The sequence below is a fragment of the Musca vetustissima genome, unplaced genomic scaffold (assembly GCF_032173495.1).
Source record: "Musca vetustissima isolate MV318-11 ecotype Yass unplaced genomic scaffold, APGP_CSIRO_Mvet_v1 utg876, whole genome shotgun sequence".
Taxonomy (NCBI): domain Eukaryota; kingdom Metazoa; phylum Arthropoda; class Insecta; order Diptera; family Muscidae; genus Musca; species Musca vetustissima.
In genome coordinates, this window is record NW_026876954.1 from 82,299 (window position 1) to 102,133 (window position 19,835).

The window sequence follows — 19,835 nt, forward strand, 5'->3', positions numbered from 1 at the left end:
TTCTCAAAAATAGATCCCAAAATCATTTACAGCTTTGCTAGGAAATTGACCTGTTGGAATTGACATATTTAACCAACTGCCCATTTTTCTATCGCCATTACCTTTTCTTTCTTGATAATAGCATTTCAAAAGTTCTTGATAATAAATTTATCTGGGCTTTTTTTAACTTTGTCTATTTTAACCTATTCTGATTTGTATTCAAAATAGAAATTGCGGTTAGATTTTGACAACCGAAGACATTTTTTAATTGAAATATTCACTATATTCATAGCTGAAAACACATGGCAGAATTAAGCCTCATTCGTGACCTTAACGTTGATCAAATATATAAATATACAATTGTTTTTTTTTCAATATTTTATAGCATGTGTGATAATAATTTATGGGACTGATCCGCAACATTTTTATTTCATCGGTTAATCCTTTTATACGATTTGTAACAATTTAAGTTGAAGAAATTATACAGAATCATATACAAAAATATGGGGATTAACTATCACTGGGATTTTTTGTAATTGTTATAGAAAATCACAATAACCTTTTTTTGTTTTAGATTACTGGATATACCATCAAGGAATAAACAGTTTTAATTCATCATAGAATTTTCCCCGCATTCAATTCTTAAATACCAAAATTTACAACTACAAATGATCAAGAATAATTCCTGAAAACAAAATAAACTTTAACTGCTTAAATATTAAAAAATAAAACTATATATAAATTATAAAAAAATAAGTACATTTAAAATATGTTCCAATGATCCCAGGACCATACAGAGCGCGATGAGATAGTAAAAAGTCAGTTCGAATACCGAAATACAAGGAAACCCAATTTAAAGCATCGTCGTTTTCACATTGAGGGGGGATGTATTTCATTTAAAGCATTATTCTTGCAATATGCTCAACATACATATATGTGTGTGTATATATATTTACCTTTTTATTGTTGTAGCTGTTGTTGTTTTTGTGTTAAACAAAATTAAACTGCCAATGGTGGTATAACATGTAAAAGATCTCATAATGCTGCTGTATTAAATTCTAAAATTAAACTATTGCTATTGCCATGACCATTGGTTGTGAGATGTGTAGTATTATTGTTGTTGCTGATGTTACTATTACCATTGACCGAAGAATGGGCAATGATGCCGCTGACGCCACCACCACCTGTTTGATGTGACTGATGCTGCTGCAGATTATGCTGATGTATATTATTAATATGCGCCGAGGATTGCATTTGATGATTTTGCATAGTTGTACTAGATAAAGCTGTTACTACTGATGAAGCTGCCGTCGTTTGTTGGTGTTGTGGCTGCTGTCACGAACTTATATTACTATTACCACCGATCACACAATTAAAATCATTTAATTGCGTCTGTTGCTGATTCGGATTGCCAGCTGTTGTGGCTGAAACCAAATGTTGATGATGTTGTGAATGTTGTTGGTGATTACCGGCTCCACTCAAAGGATGTTGCTGCTGTTGCATCAATTGTGTGTGATGTGAATGCGGATTATGATTCATTATTAAGTGGTTGTCGGTCAGATTGACTGCATCGGTGGAAGAATTACTACCTCCGGCTCCACTACCACCGCCCATTATACAATCACCCAGCTCATCAACCAACTGTTGACGTTTATTAGCATCATGTCCCGCATTATTTGTCGCTGGTTGATCTTGCATCATTGAATTACCCAATAGAACGCCCATTGAATGATCTAGGGAAAATGATAAGGAATCAGCTTCAGATGATTGTAAATTTAATATGCTTTCTATGGCATTTTGAACATGTCTGGTGATATCATCATCATATTCTCCTCCTCCTCCAGAAGTCGCCGCAGTGTTTTGTTGTTGATGATGTTGGTTATGCTGGTGACCACCACCAGTGTTGCTGTGATGATTCATCATCATTTGTTGTTGCTGCTGTTGTGTTTGATTGACATTCATAAAATGATTTTGATGTAGATTTTGTTGCTGCTGCTGGCCATCCATGTGATTGAAATTATCAAATCCAGTTGGGGTCATTATCATATGGTGATTATAGCCATTGGTTTGGTTGGCAGGAGTTGCATTATCCACACCCAAACCATCGTGTAGCGATAATAATGCAGCATCCATAAGATCTTGAGCATGTGCGGTATCATTGGGTACTAAATTATGATGATGTTGCTGCTGGGACGAATCTTGCTTTTGTTGCTGCTGATGTGAATTTAATGGTGAATGGGCTGAGGTAGGTGAATCGTTGATATTACCGCATATCTTCTTTTGTGGACTACTTTCACAATGTTGCTGCTGCTGTTGTTGCTGGTGTGGTGTATTGGTTTCATCAACCATATGGCCATTCCACTGACGTTTCCTATTACCCAAACAATCACCCATCGACGAATTGGTGTTGTTGGTGTTCGAGAAAACTGGAAATTGTGCCTCCATATTTTGCATCCATCGTGGATTATTGGCAGAACCTAACTGAATGTGATGTGTCATGTTATTTGGTGTATTATTGGCAAAACTCGAAGCAACAGCTTGTCCCGTAGAGAGAAATGAATTATCTGTAAAATCAGATTCCCAAGTTGATTTACCAGTTGTCTTGTTAACGGCAGCGCCGCTGGCTGGGGATTTAACAGCTTCACCAAACAACATAGACATATTATAGGGTGAATCAATGCGATCCTTTTGCGCACCAGTTCCCCCCAAATGCACCGGAGAATCTCCAAACAATTTGGCCGTTGAGGATTTTGCAGATTCGCCATAACCCATAATTTCCAAATTATACGGTGAGTCTGTATGATCTTTGGAACCAGACAAATGAACTGGTGATTCACCAAACATAGACTCCAAACGAGTTTCAACAGCCTTATGCACCTCACTGTCTTCTGAGCCACTAAAGAATTCATTCAAATCGGCTTGATGACTTTCTTCGCCATGATTATTAAGTGAGAGTTCGGCAGGTTGTTGATTTTGTTGACTGCAACTACTAGTTGTGGGCGTGGTGGTTGTATTGTTAGCATTGGCTAATACAGAAGGAACATTGCAATTTGTTGTAGTATTGGTGGTAACTTGTGTTTGATGCGGTTGCTGTTGTTGTTGAAAGATACCTTGTGATGATTCCTGAGCAAGAAAATCCAATGATTTATTTTGATTATTATCGTTATCATGTTTTTGATCATGATTGATATTGTCATTAGTGGTGGTGGTGGTGTTGGTGCTGGAGGCGGTATTAATTAAATTCAATTCCTTTTGAATACACAACCAATCGTCTTCTTGTTGTTTATTTACAGCATGATTGGTTTGCAGATGGGAGAAATCAAAATTATTGGAGAGTATGCTGTCGGCATTGAGGTTAGATGATGAATTCTGAATAGGGTGTTGTTGCGGCTGCTGGAGCTGCTGATGTTGATGTCCGCTTGATTGCGTCGGTTGCATGGAATCTGTTGGCTGGGGTGTAGTTTCCACAACATGATTAAATTTCTGAATTTTTGATTTATTCTTGTTCGACGCTAAAGAGTTTACAGCCGGTGTAGTGGTAGTATTTGAGGAAGAGGTAATTGCGGAAATAGTAGTGTTACTGGAACCAGTTACACCCGCTGAAGTAATATTGATGTGTGGTTGCGGCGGCAGTTCCTTGTGTTCGACTTTTTTCATTATAAATGTTGGTGTTATCTCCGATTCGATATCGAAATTTTCAAAACTATCCTTCGCTTTCTCTTCGCTGTTTTGAACCATAGAAGATGATGTCGCTGCCGTAGATTTTTTCAAACCACCATTAAATACACTGTTTGATACTTTTTGTTGTGTATGCTGCATTTGTTGTTGGTGTTGCGATTGCTGCTGTTGTTGACTGTAGAAGGTATTCTGATTCTTGGAATCTAAATAGGTTTGTGTTTCACCACTCCACTGGTTGGAACATTCTTCCTTCTTTGGCTCTTTCGCATCGTTGGTTTTCGTTTGCATATTACCAGCACCACTCATATTGTTATTTACGGGACTTTGTTTCAACAAATCAAATGAATCAATAGAACTATTTGAACTCTTACCACCAGCCATTGAGGAATTTTCCATAGATTCTGTTTTTATTTCATTCTTAATGGAATCAAATGATGATGTAGCATTTTGGGTATTTGTACAGAAATTTGAATTACTATCATTATTCGATTGCATATCCATTAAATTTGGTTTCGAGTCTTGAGTTTCGGTTTTAATTTCATTTTTCAATTGATCGAAGAGGGATTCTTTAACATCGAATTGTTGTGGTTGTGATTGTTGTCGCGGCTGTTGTTGTTGTTGATTTTGGCATTCTTGTTCATATTTGAACAAATCCTGTTCCAATTTCTTTGAATCGGCAATTTCTTGGCGCAAATCATCAATCAATAACTTTTCCATTTGACATATTTCGGAGGTACGATGTTGTAACTGTAAAGGAAATAATAAAATTAGTTAATAATTGGATCGGGGGTTCGAAGTTTTTGTAGATGGCATAAAAAAAACCAATTGTCAATTACTCTTCTCACCATTGACTCTTGCAAGAGAATTTGTTGGAATTTGCCAGATAATTTACGAAATTTATCCTGAAAGCGTATGGCGGTCTTCTCAAATTCCTCCTCTTCTTCACTGGGTATATCCTCGTCGTTCTGGTACATACAATGATATCTGAAATGAAAAAAATAAATGTTAGTAAATTGTAGGGGTGTTGATAGTTGAGGTTACGTTAGTTTACCTTATCAAACGTTTAACAGCTTCCTCTTTGTTTTGGAATGGATTTTTGTAATCAGGTTTTACACAATTTTGCTGATCGGCTTCCAATTGTTGTAGGAATCTGTGAAAAAGAATTATTTACAATGATAAATTAATATGAATAAAAAATGGAAACAGTTGTTTTTAAAAGTATTTTATACTATGTTCTCTGTAGATTTTGAAAATTAGTTAATCTTAATATCGATATCCCTTTGTGTTCATAGTTCATCTCACATTAAGGTAAAGTTATTTGGACTCGATAGTGTTATATTTTTATATATGTATAGAAACTCAGCCGATATATCTGTCTTACGATATAAAAGTTATATACCCAAATATTTTTTCGAAGGGATCTTTCTTCACCAGTCAATATTGTGAACTTTTCAAAAAATAAACAAGTTTTTTAAACCTCAAGAGATACAGAGATATTGTTTTATCCTTTAAGATCCTGGAACATCAAATTTCTGCTTTCTCGGTTGAAAAATGCAACTATATAGCATCCTAGGATTATCCTAATTGCAACAGACAGAATACATACAATTTACTTCTGATCAATTAGGTCGTGGACCATAAAATCTAGTTTATAATTGAAAATTAACTCTGCGGGATATACGGATTTGGTTAGATTTCGAAAAAGTTTTTTAACCCCCAAGAGATTCATAGATGTTTTTTATCCTTTAAGATCCTGGAACACCAAATTTCGGTTTTCTCGGTTGGAAAGTGCGACTAAAAAATGAGTAAATTCCTAAAATAGGACGGGATCATTACTGAAAGCGTAAATTAACTCTGCGGGATATACGACATTTGGTTAGATGTGGTGATATTTTAGAGGTGGTGATTTTTAGACTGTTAGGTATAGGACCTGCAAAATCAGATCTCCTTTTTTTAATGGGAGATTAATGAGGTGGATTATTGCCGTCTATGAAGGGTGGATGAAGAGGAAGTAGAGCATCTAAATTGTCTATACCCCATGCTTCGATGCAAACGGTATAAACATGTTGGGAATTTCTAGATAGATACGCTAAACTTGTTCTTGAAAACCGTATGTTGGAGCTGTTGCTGTTGAGGCTGCTGCAAATATTGCCCTGTCTATACTATTGGTTGTATTGTTGGCAGAAACATTTATAGGCCGAATCAGATCTCTTTTTTAAATGGAAGTTTAATAAGGTGGATTATTGCCATCTATGGGAGGATGAAGAGGAAGTAGAACATCTATGTCGATGACCCATGCTTCGATGCAGAAGGTATAAACATTTTGGCAGATTCGGGATAGAAACGCTAACCTTTTTCCCCCAAAATAGATTCCGAAATCATTTACAGCTTTGCTAGGAAATTCATAATATTTTCTTGTCCATTGTCTTTTATTTTTTCAGCTCTCTACTTCATCATGACCTTTAGTATGATCAGAATGGACAATACGTCTCCGAGTACCTAACCTATCTTCTGTAACCTAACCTATCTGATCAGGAACAATGGCATGTTATGGGATATCCGACGAATATGGATTGGTGGAGGGTATAACAACTAGGTATGTTGTTTTTTACTCTCTTTCGCATCTAAATCTAATTTGAAATACTTATAAATAATTTTTAATCCCCTATATTAGTCACAGAATTGTTGAGGTTATTTCAGATATGTCTACAAACCAATACGTAATATATCCGATTTCTTATACCATTTACGTTTCCCCTGTTGCATTCTCTTATAGACAATAAATAAAGGATTAATATCAACCAACTACTCACAAGGAGAGACGAGCAAGTTTTGCTTTTGATGGGACCTTATCCTCGGTCTTAATAAACGATGCAATTTGACTAATGGGATTACCAACAATATTTAGACCAGCGTTAATGATTGGATTTGTTGTTGGCGGATGGGCAATCATTATGTTATTGCTATTCGCCAGTGTTGAGCAAATGGGCGCTGTTGCCGTAGTTGTGAAAGATCCAGAGGCAGACAGTTGTTGGTGTTGTTGTTGCTGAATACCAGCGGCAGCAATAGGATGCATAGCGGAAGTGGTTGAAGATACTAACGATGTTGTTGCAGTAGCTGTTGTTATTAGTGGCGGTACTGTTACAGCAGTTGTGGCCATTACCAGTTGAGGTAATGACAATGTCGGCGTCGTTGTTGACATCGATGGCATAGACATTGAGATGGTCAAAGATGTTGGCATACTACTACCGACTGTAGTCAGAACATTTGCAGTACTACAGCTGTTCGCAGAACTGGAGGTGATGGTGGGTTGTTGATTGTTAATGACAAAGGTGGGAGCGGCAGCAACAACATTTGTTGTTGAAGTTGTAGCTGAAACAATGGGAGAGGATAATGTTGCAGTTGGCACCAGGGATGGTGCACCTCCCATTGATGTTGATAGTATGAAGGATTTTTGATTTGTTAATCCCGTTCCAATACCACTTAGGCTGTTTATGGTAAATGCGTTCGAGGCCAAAGATGAGGCAGTAGAGAATTGATGTTGCTGTGACAACGATGTCAGTTGTGGGGTTATTGTTGTCGTCATTGTTGAGCTCACGGTTGAACTGCAGGGAAATATAAGCGGTGGAGGTCCTCCACCCGACACGTGAGCTGACAAACTCCCCGACGTGTTGACACTATGAAAACTAGCAAAGGCAGGTGATGATGTATTCACTTTGGCAATTTGTATTTTTTGCTGCTGCAACAATTGTTGCTGTTGCATTTGTAAATGTTGTGTGAAATGTTTTTGTTGCAATACGGCCGGCATATTTGTGATATTAATCATGTGAGGTTGCGGCAGCGAGGCGAACGGCAAACTGGATAAATTGGAAGTGGATGAAAGGGATGATAATTGCGGCAATTGAGGGCTACTTAATAGAGAGCTTGTTAGATTGGCAGATTGTTGTTGTTGTTGTAAGATCACAGAACCCCCTGGAATGGAACTTAAGTTGGAATTGCTGCCAATGATATTTGTTGCAATCGAGGTAGTTATATTTGAAGTTGTTGTTGTTGCTGCTGCTGTTGAAAGGGAGGTCGAAGAACAAACTTGCTGTTTTGATTTGTTGTTGCCACTGGTCAACACAGTTCCCGCCACCGATGTTGTTGTGGTACTTGTAACAGTTGTACTGTTATTTGTTTTGGAGCTATTGTTCAGAATGACTGTTTGTTGCTGTTGCTGCTGTTGTTGCATTTGTTGGTGGTTTTGTTTTTGGGTCTTCGAATTTTTATTATTTCCAGACGCCTGTTGTTGTTGCTGCTGCTGATGTTGTATGGGATAAATATGTATCTTTTGAGTCGATTGCTGCTGCTGTTGTTGCATATTTCCCGCTGGTGACATTAATGCCGGCGTGGTGGTTGTTGATCCACCCACCCCACTTGTATTGGCCGAATGGTTATTAGGCTGTACCACATTTGCTGGTATACCTCCTCCGCCACTTAAACCCTTATTATCATTGCTTGCCGATTGTGACTGGTTTGTGTTGGACATTAGATTAAATGTTCCAAGGTTGTAAGAGGAGTTCGGTGGTATAGAATTGGTGATAAATTGATCTGATGTGGATATTTCTTTGCCTGAAGACAATATTCGATGTTGTTCCATAAATAACCTTTGCAGAGACTGATTGATTTCTATATCACTCATGGGTTTATTGAAGGCAGCCACCACACTTGGATCCAAATCGGCAGGTAACGGCATTGAAGATATCAAATTTTTGTGCTGCATTTTAACTGTCAAATATTGAATTTGCATTTGAACCTGACGCAACATTTGTTCCTGTTGTTGGGTCAATTGTATGGTTTGGACCCGTGAAACCGTATGTTGAGGCTGCTGCTGCTGCAAATTTTGCCCTGTCGATACAATTGGTTGTATTGTTGGCAGGGACATTTGTAGGCCCGTGGATGAGGTGGTGTTATTGGCGATACTGGTTGCATGATTTGCTGTGGCATATGTACTGATTCCAGATGTTAATTGACTAGAAGACGACGTTAAGGAGGCCAATGAAAAGTTGATAGAGAAATTATTATTCAGCTGAGGTAATGTGGGTACCACACCCGATGTAAGCGTTCGGTTTTGTTGTAATTGCTGCTGCTGTTGTTGTTGTTGCAACTGTGGTTGCTGTTGCATCGGCGCGGTAATGCCAACCAATTTTGTACCCGTTGATGTTTGTGTCTGAAAGGGTTGTATGCTTACCACATTTGATGTGGAGGTTGTGGTACTTGTCGTAGACGTCGATACGACTGGCTTTCCACTGGCCGTATTCGGTTGAACAATTTGCACTGGATTGTTGTGGGGTTTTTGTGATAGAGGATCTAACTTGGGCAGAGGTTTCACCACTGAGGCATTTTTCATTAAAGCCACATCGGCTGCTGTTGTTGTGGAGGCCTTGGGCTTCCTTACTGGTTTCTTTTTGGGTACAGCACCCGTTGAGCTTGTTGTTGTGGTGGTAGTAGTTGTCGAAGAATTCAACTTATTTTCCTGCTTAGCAGCCTTGGACTGATCTATAATAGGAGCTACATTTGCCACCTGTTTTGTGGTAGTAGTGGTGGTGGTAATCGTAGTTGTGGTAATGGTGGACGAAGAAGACTGGACTGTTGCACAGGTTGATGATCCTGATGTCATGGGATATACAATTTGTTGCTTTGGTGGTTGTTGAGGTCCAGACATTGTGTTGGAATTGTTAAGAATTGATCCTGCATTATTCATGGGATGTACCGGTAAAGTGGTGGAAGTATTTGTCAAACTTGGTGGCGGATTATTTTGTAGTATTTGTGATGAGGGCGGTAGTGGATTGGCATCATTGAAATGTATTTGTCCCAGTTGCAAACACTGGGCCAATTGTTGTGCATTTATGCCAGCCGGGGCAATAAGTATGCGTTCTGTGGGTCCAATGGAAGTGGTAGTCTGATTTGCTCCAATCGGAGTTATTTGATTGTTCAGACTATTCAAACAGAATAGCTGTTGGGTGGTAGGGTCGATTTTTGGCAATGACAAATATCGTTGCTGGGAAATAGTGTCTTGCTGTGGAACAGGAGCAGGATTGTTATTGATATTTGTTTGTACATTCATATTAGATTGGGGTTGTACTGCAGTAGTTGTATTGGTAGTGGGTTCTTGAGCTTTAGTAACCCCACCACCACTACCAGTTGTTTTAGATGCTTCAGGTGCAACATGTTGTTGCTGTTGTTGTTGTTGCTTCTTCTTAGAACCCTTTGCATTACCACTGGGTGGACCAGTAGAAACTGTGGTAGGAGTAGCCGATTGTTGTTGTTGCTGCTGCTGCTGTTGTTGTATGACATTTGTAACTACCTGTGAATGTTGCTGCTGTTGTTGTTGTTGTTGTTGTGGCTCCACTGGTTTCAGTGGTTCATTAATAATGGTCACATTTGGCAATGCTCCCTTAAGCAAAGCCTGCAATATCAATTGTGATTGTTGATCCTGAGGCTTATTGGGATCATGACGCAATATTAAACGTTCACATTGTTCCGAAACTGCTAATGTCAGGCTACCAGTTAACTGAGGTATTAACGAAGTAATGGTATTTGGTGTACCCACTGATATGGAAACATTTCCTGTAAGACCTGGTAGAACAGAATTTGTTGGCGGGGCAGTTTGCGTCTGGGGTTGTTGTTGTTGCTGTTGTACTGGTGGCTGCGGTGTTACCACCATATTGGTCGTCGTTGAACCCTGAGACGTTAGTGCAGCATTAAATGTAGGTTGAGTCACTGTCAGCGTAGGTTGTGACTGCAGGTTCAGATTAACTGAAGAAGAATTCGATGCCACCGACGAATTTGACAATTGCGGCAATGAGACCAAGTGCATCTGACGAGGCTGTTGGTTGTTTTCATTTAGATTCGTTGTAAGAGGAGCGGAAATATTTGCGCCGCCTATACCCTGATGATTTTGAACCAAACTGGGAGGCTGGAAAACAATTTGTGTTTGTTGTGGCTGATGGCTAGTCGCCGCCGATTTATCTAAAATGGGCATAATTTGTATTTTATTTTCGACCAAAGAACCCATTGGAGTTGTAGAAACCATAGTTGTTGCGCCATGTTGGCCTGCCAGACGATTATCGATCTGTGATATTTGTATATTTCCAATTTGACTGGGTACCAGTGAGGGTGTAGGCAGGGGTGTGGATATTGAACTCGTTGTAATATTAATATTAGGTTGAACTGAGTTTTGACTGCTTGGCAAAGTTACTATTGATGCACTGCTAGTTGGCAAAGTGTTTCCAAAGGAAGTGGTCGTCGTAGATGAAGACACTGTGACAGTGGAATTATTTGCCGGTACCGTTGTGGCTGTGCTAGCTGTATTATCTGTCTTTTTGGTATTTCGTTTCGCTGCTGGTTTGCGACGTGGTTTCACAGTGGCAGTTGTTGTGGTCGTATTCGTTGTGGATGTGGCTGAAGTTGTTACCGTAGATGAGGAAGCTACTGAAGAACCTAATGCTATACTAGTGGGCCCTGCCGTTGCCAATGGTAATGTAAATGTAATATTTGCTGTTGGTCCCCCGGACATCGATGTTTTGATTTGCTGAGCCTCATTTTGAGCCTGTTGCAAATGTTGTTGAGCCTGTTTTTGTATCTCCTCCTGAGACGGCAAACGTGGTATAGTTATAGAATATGGAGGATGGTGTCCTGGTGGTCCAGATGTTGTTCCGCTAGCAGATCCCAACAATTCGGTAGATGGATCAATTTTAATGACAATATTAGCAGCTGCGGTTTCTGTGCCCGAATGATCCATTTGGTCATTTGTTACTCCTGGTATAGATAGTGTGTATGATGGTGGCGGTGCATCCCCGCCACTAACATTTGCTTGTGGTATGGATATAGTATAATCTGTTGAGGGATTTGACATTTGATTTGAGCTTGAGGGGTTGGTTTCCTCTATGGGTGTGGTATCCATAAAGTCCTCATCATCATCCTCGGTTATGCCACAAAGTTTCATAACATTACCCAAATCCAATTTACCATTACTGGCCCTTGTTATTTGTGGTGGAGGTGAAGGAGATTTAGTTCTTTGTTGCTGCTGATGTTGTTGTTGTTGATTATCAACCACATTTTGTTGTATTTGCTGCTGTTGAACTGTTGCAGTTGTTTGAACGGTGGTTAAGTTACCCGAATTTTGCTGACTTAACATAGGAACAATTTTTGTAGTTGTGTTGCTAGTACTAATGGCTGGCACCAGTACCGATGTAGTTGAGGTGGCGGTATTCAGTGTCTTATTAGCGGTGGTAGTTAACGGTTTCACATTGGCGGGTGATGCTGTCGAACTGGCTGCGCCTGCTGTGTTAGCGTTAGCTGCAGCTGATGTTGCGGGCGGTTTTCGTCTTCTCGGTTTGGCTTTCTTTTTAGTTTCAGGCGGTGGTGGTTGTTGTTGCTGCTGCTGCATCTGTTGCTGTTGTTGTTGTAAAGCCTGAGCTTGCTGTTGCGCCTGCTGAACTTGGTTCTGGGTCTGTTGTATTTGTTGTTGCAATTGTTGAATTTGTTGCTGTTGCTGCTGCTGTTGTTGTTGCTGCATTTGTATTGTGGCAGCTGCATTAAATTGCAAATGTATTTGACCATTACCACCCACAGTCTGTTGATGCTGCTGTTGGTGTTGATGTTGTTGTGGACTTGGAGCTGGCTGCATAGTCTGTAACACAGGTGTTGGCTGCCGACTTAGGGGTTCCGGAGTCACTGAAACTGGCACATGGGCCGGTGAGGATTGTGTTAGGCTAGTTGTGTAGAGATCATTGGTAGTTGTTTGATTTGCATTTGTATTTCCTGTGACGTTTTGTGTCCCCTGTTGTCCTCCAGTATTGTTGGAGGGTGGTGCACCTGGAGCTTGAAAGGTTGTTGCGCCAGCTGCTGCCGCCGCTGCAGCAGCGGCCGCAATTTGTTGTATATTGGCATTGCTAAGTTGATTGAGATTTATAAGTCCCTGGGCAGAATTCTGCTGAAACTGAGTCGTTCCAGTACTTGCAGGCAACTGGGAGAGTAATGTGGGCGCCCCACTGGCACTCAAACCATTTGGCATTTGAATTTGAGCAGTTAAACTGTTACCATTGGCCGCTGCTGCAGCCGCCAATTGAAGATTTTGTAATTGAGCTGCCATCGATGGACCCAACAAATGGCCGTTGATAGTGGCCGCCGTTGTGGTGAATTGTTGAGATCTGGGCTGTTGGTTAGCCGCAGCCGCTGCTGAAAGGGCTGCATGCAGACCGCTCAATTGTGTAATGGCCGAGTTCTGAGGCTGAGTTTTAATGGCCTGCAAGTGGTTGGCCTGTTGGATGAGATTTGCCTGAGATGAAACAATAAAAGTTGGTGTTGCTGCCGCCAATTGCATTGTAGCACCATTATGACCCAAGATTCGTAACACCTGCTGGGGCTGTTGCTGCTGCAGCTGGGGTTGAGGCCTGGCATTCTGTATGACCAATGACGGTGTGGCGGTCAGTTGAGGTGTTGGTGGCCTCAATATCAACTGTACGCCCTGGGGTGCATTTTGTTGCACCAACATAGGTACCTGATTTAAAAGCAGTTGCGGTTGCTGGCCGGCGGTGGTTGTAAGACTAGCTGTGGCACCGGAGGGTAAGATTATTTGTTGTTGGCCCGGTTGAGCTGATTGTGAGATCTGTGTTAATGATGCTTGTTGTTGCTGCTGGTGCTGTTGAGACAAATTACTGGATGATGTAGCATTGGAGGTAACGGTTTGATGTGATGGTGGAGGTGTGGGATTGGGTCCGGCAGAATTTCCCTGTTTATGTTTTTGGGTATCAATTAAAATTTGTTGCTGCTGCTGTTGTTGTTGTTGGGGTTTTGGCAGTATCTGTTGTGGCAATTTGTTGCCTTTTGCATTACCTAACATCGTCGCCGATGTTATACCTCCCGTTGTTGTCGTTGTCAAGTTCCCCGTGGGCGTTGTCGTAAATCTGGCTTGCTGCTGGTGTTGGGGCGCTGATGTGGCCGCAGCAATAATTTGTCCCTGAGGACCCTGAATAAGTTGAAATGTTTGTTGGGGACCGGTACCACCATTGCCATTGCTGGCTATTGTGAATTGTTGCTGTAACATTTGCATTGTCGGTGGTTGCTGTGGTTGGGGTGTGGGTGGTTTAATAGAGGCAGCGGTTATTGTTGTACCGCTTGGACTCGGTGAGGGACTATCGGCAATTAGAGGACTACCGCTATGGTATTGTTGAAATTGCTGGTGTTGTTGTTGACTTATGGGCAAAACTGCAGACGACGATGATGCGGTTGTGTTGTTCGATTGTTGATTTGTTGCGTTAACACCTTTTTTCGTTTGATTTTTTGGCGTACAAGCCACATTTGTTGGCGCAAACGTATTCGGTGTATTGTTGATCGTTGTTGCATGTGATTGCCCATAGCCGCCAGCTATAGTCGCAGTTGTCGATGAAGCCGATGTAACAGATGATGCTGCTGCGGCGATCGACGATGATGAAGGATGCGGTGGATGTGGGTTAGTTGTGGTGGTAGCGTTACTGTTTGTATAGTGGCTATTGGAGGAACTGAATATTTGGTGATGTTGTTGTTGTTGCTGCTGCTGATGCTGTTGTTGTTGGCGTTTGTTGCCCTTCTGTAATACAGAAAAATGAAAAGGAAAGGTGATTCAAGTATTTTAATCAAATTATTGGATAGTTTCATGTACCTTATTTAATTGTATGTTATTGGAACCGACCAGCGTGGCATTCAAATCGTTTCCCGTCGTTGTTGCTGTTGTTGTGGCCACATTTTGAAAATTACCCACTAAATTGAGACCACCAGCGGCATTGGCCGTTATGCCAATGACACTGGTTGCGGCGGCAGGCGATTGTGATGGACTGGGTTGGAAGACCACGGTGCCAGCATTTGGACTACCATTCGTAAATTGATGTATGGATTGTCGCCGACCGGGTGTAACAGCTTTACGTTCCTGAGAGAAGAAAAAAATAAAAATAGTTTGGTATGATAATCAAAAATCTAAAATGTTTCTAAATTCAAATTGAATTTTTCGAAACAAGTTTATATAGTTAAAAGGGACCAATGTGATTCCCAAAGTCCTGTTATGTGCATCTTACCTGTTCATGTGCATTGGCATTTGTTAACGGATTACCCGTTACTAGAAGTACATCTTGAGGAAATGGTGATAACGATGGTGACGGTTGTAAACGTGGACTAGCTGAAATCGATGGTGATGGACTGGGCGTTAGAAACGGACCCGGAGGTGACAATATTCCTGAAAAAAGACAAAGAAAAACACATTTACAAATAGTCCAAATATACTTTTAAGAATTAAAACATAACACAAATTCCAATTAAGAAATTCTCCATTTGATAAAATAAAGTAAAAGTAAGGTTATGTAATGTATATGTGTGGGTGCACACATGCATATGTTAGTAGATGTGTACATACACATATCCTTTTGAAAATATAATTATGTATTCATTTCGGTTTTTGTTGCTATGACATCCTATACTAATAACTCAAAGAGCAAACGAATTCTTGGAATATGTAATTTATTTTATAATAAAAAGGCTTTTGCTTTGGTAACTGTTTGTTGGTTTGCTGCTGCTGCTGTTGTTGTTGTCGTAGTCGTTGGTGTTGCTACTAGATGATGTTGATGATAACGATGTTTTGCCTTGCAGAAACATTAATTATGTATATTGTATAAAGTGTTTTTGTACACCAAACACATACACACAACGATAGAGACATAAGCATATCAACATTTCTAGAGAGATAGACAGGCAGTCTGACACAAAATCGTTGGGTGGTTTGTTTGGTGGGGCTAAGCCGTTTTAAATGTGATATAGTGTTGGAATGGTGGCGGCTGGATGGTAATGATACTTGACAAAATGTTCACGGTATTGTGATAAATACCAGTATAGGTGTATCTATGTCAAAGAAGAAAAATTTTCTGTTGGGGGAATAATACCAAAGAAAACACATCGTCCAGGCCTGTATATCAGTACTTGTGTCTAAGAAAAAAAAAAACATATTTTTGTGAAAATTTATAATGGAAAGTATTAGAATCGATAGAAACCCCGATAAGGAAATGTAAAAATATGTTTTAATTGTACTAATCAAGTGTGCTGTGTGAACAATTCGGCTTCAGGCCTGAACTTCACTCTGCGCCAAATCCTGGAAAAACCCACGAAAAACACATCGACATAACCCACCTATTCGTCGACTATAAAGCCGAATTCGACACCCCATGTAAAGCCATGTCTGCAGGATAACTTTAACTGACACAAGATCAGCAGTAAAAGTTCGAAAGGACCTCTCGGAGCCCTTTAATACCGAACGAGGATTTAGACAAGGCGACAGTTTGTCGTGTGACTTTTTTAACATCCTTCTGGAAAAGGTCAACGCGCAAAACGTCCAGTAGGCTCGGACCAACTGTAGAACTTGAAACTGCAGCTTCGAGGTACTGACACAAGATCAGCAGTAAAAGTTCGAAAGGACCTCTCGGAGCCCTTTAATACCGAACGAGGATTTAGACAAGGCGACAGTTTGTCGTGTGACTTTTTTAACATCCTTCTGGAAAAGGTCAACGCGCAAAACGTCCAGTAGGCTCGGACCAACTGTAGAACTTGAAACTGCAGCTTCGAGGTAGTCAACGATTTTATATACCTTGGTACCAACATAAATAACACTAATGGCATCAGTTGAAAATTCGGGGAAGGATAGTGTTGGCCAACAGATGCTACAATGGTCTGACCAAGCAACTCAAAAGCAAGGCAAACCTTAAGGGGTTTGAGAGAAAAATTTTCCGAAAGACGGATGGAGCTGCAGCGACTACGTTGGCTAGGCCATCTTGTGAGAATGGATGAAGACGCTCCTGCTCAAAAAGCATATAAAAGCGAGCCAAGTGATAGTTCACGCAGAAGGGGAAGGCCATGAATCCGATGAAAAGATCAAGTAGAAGACAACATCTCGGAAAATGGTAAATTAGATGAGATGCGTACAAGAACGACCCGCCTGGAAATTTTTTTAAGGTCGGCTTATGGAACGTAAGTAATCTTCCAAAAGAAGGAACAAAAGCAAAAACCAATCTATATACTTAACTTTTCTTAAGAAGTTATGCCTCTATATCGCCTCTCTTTTCCCATTTTTCTATTTTTTTCCAACCCTAAACAAAAAAAGAGGAAGAATGGAAACATGAATTCCCATGCTGACAGGAAATATCAACAATGCCAAGGATATGTTTGGCTTTTATTATTAATTTATCATATATGTAGTAGAGCAAAGAATGGATTATGCAAATGTATTTTTTTCGCAATATTGGCTATCCATATGCGTTTTATGTAATGGGGGAAAATATAAAAAATTTTCAAAAGTCACCACCTTTTGTGTTCTATAAAAATAGTGAGCACAAGATGGTGGAATCTTTTATAATACAAGTACATAATGGGAAATTTCCAAATTCGTTTTAATCTGTTTCTTTTATAATATAAAATTTTTTAAAAAGTCAACATTATTTTGGGCACTGAAAGTATTTTGAAAACTGAATTAAAATTATATACAGTCGAAATCACTTATAATGATGGTCAAGGAACCAGCGAAAATAATTGTCGCTTAGTTATTATAAGCGATATCAAATAAAGGATGGAAAATTTTGTGGAATTTTTGGATATGCCATTTAAAACGATGTCGTTAACTGACTGTATTCCCATCTAAAATACCTGCATTATCTTCTAAATTACACTTTCAACAACTTTTTACAAACAAAAAAGGAAAACAACAACATAAAGTGTAAAATATAATGTATTTAGATCTAATGTTTAAAGTTATTCTTGGCAAAAAACGCAACATTTTTGTGAAACATGCAAAAAACTTTTTTCAGCACAAACAAAGTATTATGCGCCCCATTCAACTAAAGTAAGGAGAAAGGATGTTATTGCACTTAAAACAAAACTGAGAGGGGAAAACAGGTGAGGTGCAAAAATCATATGCTTCCCCTGGCCTTAACGGACTTCTTCAAATAAAACGCACATAACAAAGGACGACGAAGCCCCACACCATGAGAACAAAACAAAAAACACAAAGTTTGTCTGACCAAAAATATAAAAAAAAACAACTCTGTGAAAGCCAATGTGGTAGAGAGGTACCAAAAGTTGAGGATTTTTTTTATAGAGGGAGGATTGAGGATTTTTGTGTTTTGTAGAGGGTGGGTGGATAGACAAGAAAAGTGCAAAGGTACTGTTTTCAAAAAATAAAAACAAAAAAGGAGTCTCTTCAAATCCAGCATGATGCTGATGATGGGACTTCTAAATGAATGAGTGACTGACTGGATGGCTGGCTGGCTGACTAGTTGGCTAAATGAATACATAAAGAATAGTTACCGTGCTGCTGCTGTTGTATACAACTAGACTGATGATATGAATAAAAGCTCTTGATGCATGTCAGCATTTGCACGATGCTGGTGTTTGTATATGCAAGCTTTTATGATCTTTTGATGTGTGCATTATAAAGAGCGTAGAGATTCAAGTGAATCCTTTTAGAACGTTGGCAAAGGCTATAAGAGACTTTATGCCAAAAGGACCAAAGCACTATTATCTGTTTAGACAAGGAGGAGATGTTATAATTGTGAAATAACATTTAATTTACCTTAAACAGATACTAATTTTACAAATGAGCCAGGTAATGAGTTTATTGGGGGTAATCAAAAAGGAGGTTTTGTTTTTGGTGTGATAATATTTCATTTATAATTTTATGAAGGTATTAATTCTGTAGATCACAATTAAAGGGCATACTATCTGTAGAAGATTCAGAGGCTCTTCTAAATTGCCTTAAAATCTAGGAATATTTTTCTTCGTGATCTTTAAATGAGGGTTTTTTAAGAATAGCTTTTCAAGGACCTATAATTGATGTGGTTCGGTTTAATATTATTTGAAATTTCCAACGACCAATAGAAGGTGTGGATATTCTAATAAATATTTTTTAAGACCACCCAAGGCTTGGATTTTTTTAAAGAATATTTTTTCAAGATCAATACAAGGCGTGGATATTTTAAAGAATATTTTTTCAGGGGCTATACAAGGCGTGGATATTTTAAGGAAAAAATTTTCAGGACCAATACAAGGCGTAGTTTTTTATAGAAATTTTTTTTCTGGACCAATAAAAGGCGTGGATATTTTAAAGAAATTTTTTTCAGGACCAATACAAGGCGTGGATTTTTTAAAGAAAACATTTTCAGGACCAACACAAGACGTGGCTTTTTTATAGAATGTTTCTTTCAGGACCAATACAAGTCGTGGCTTTTTTATAGAATGTTTTTTCAGGACCAATAAAAGGCATGGATTTTTAAAGAATATTTTTTTCAAGGACCAATACAAGGCGTGGATTTTTTAGAGAATATTATTCTCAGGACCAATACAAGTCGTGGCTTTTTTAAAGAATATTTACAATACAAGGCGTGGATTTTTTAAAGAATATTTACAATACAAGGCGTGGATTTTTTATAGAATGTTTTTTTCAAAACCAATAAAAGGCATGGATTTTATAGAGAATATTTACAATACAAGGCGTGGATTTTTTAAATAATATTTTTCGGGGCCAATACAAGGCGTGGATTTTTTAAATAATATTTTTTCAGCGCCAATACAAGGCGTCCATATTTAAAAGAATGTTTTGCAGGACCAATACAAGGCGTCCATATTTAAAAGAATGTTTTGCAGGACCAATACAACGCGTCCATATTTAAAATAATATTTTGCAGGACCAATACAACGCGTCCATATTTAAAAGAATGTTTTGCAGGACCAATACAAGTCGTGCATTTTTAAAAGATTTTTTTTTTCAATTTTTTTCAAAGACCAATACAAGGCGTTTTCTATAAGAAGCCCTTTTAGTCTTCTATAAGAAAACTTTTGTTCTTCTATAAGAATACCATTTGTTCTTCTATAAGAAGACCTTTTGGTATTCTTTAAAAATACCGTTTGGCCTTCTATAAAAAGACATTTTGGTGTTCTATAAGAATAACTCTTGGTATTCTAAATGAAGGCCTTTTGGTCTTCTATAAGAAGATCCTTTGAAAGACCTTTGGTCTTCTAACAGAAAATTTGGAGGACTTTTGGTCTTCTAAAAGAATACCTTTTATGAGATCCTTAGAAAGTATTTTTGGCCTTCTAAAATAAGACATTTTAGTGCTCCATAAGAA

General features: G+C 39.0%; 1 protein-coding gene across 1 annotated transcript; it reads right to left on the reverse strand.

The window, feature by feature from the left end:
* Positions 1 to 1,314: 1,314 nt before the first annotated feature.
* LOC133321493 (mucin-5AC-like) lies at positions 1,315 to 15,324 on the reverse strand. Its single transcript, XM_061530583.1, has 10 exons — positions 15,225 to 15,324; positions 14,751 to 14,908; positions 14,342 to 14,605; positions 10,457 to 14,269; positions 8,725 to 10,345; positions 7,953 to 8,622; positions 6,471 to 7,823; positions 4,709 to 4,807; positions 4,503 to 4,641; positions 1,315 to 4,404 (listed from the first exon to the last, which is right to left on the reverse strand). The coding sequence occupies exons 1-10, from the start codon at positions 15,322 to 15,324 to the stop codon at positions 1,315 to 1,317; spliced, it is 11,307 nt and encodes a 3,768-aa protein (XP_061386567.1).
* Between the last annotated feature and the right edge of the window lie 4,511 nt (positions 15,325 to 19,835).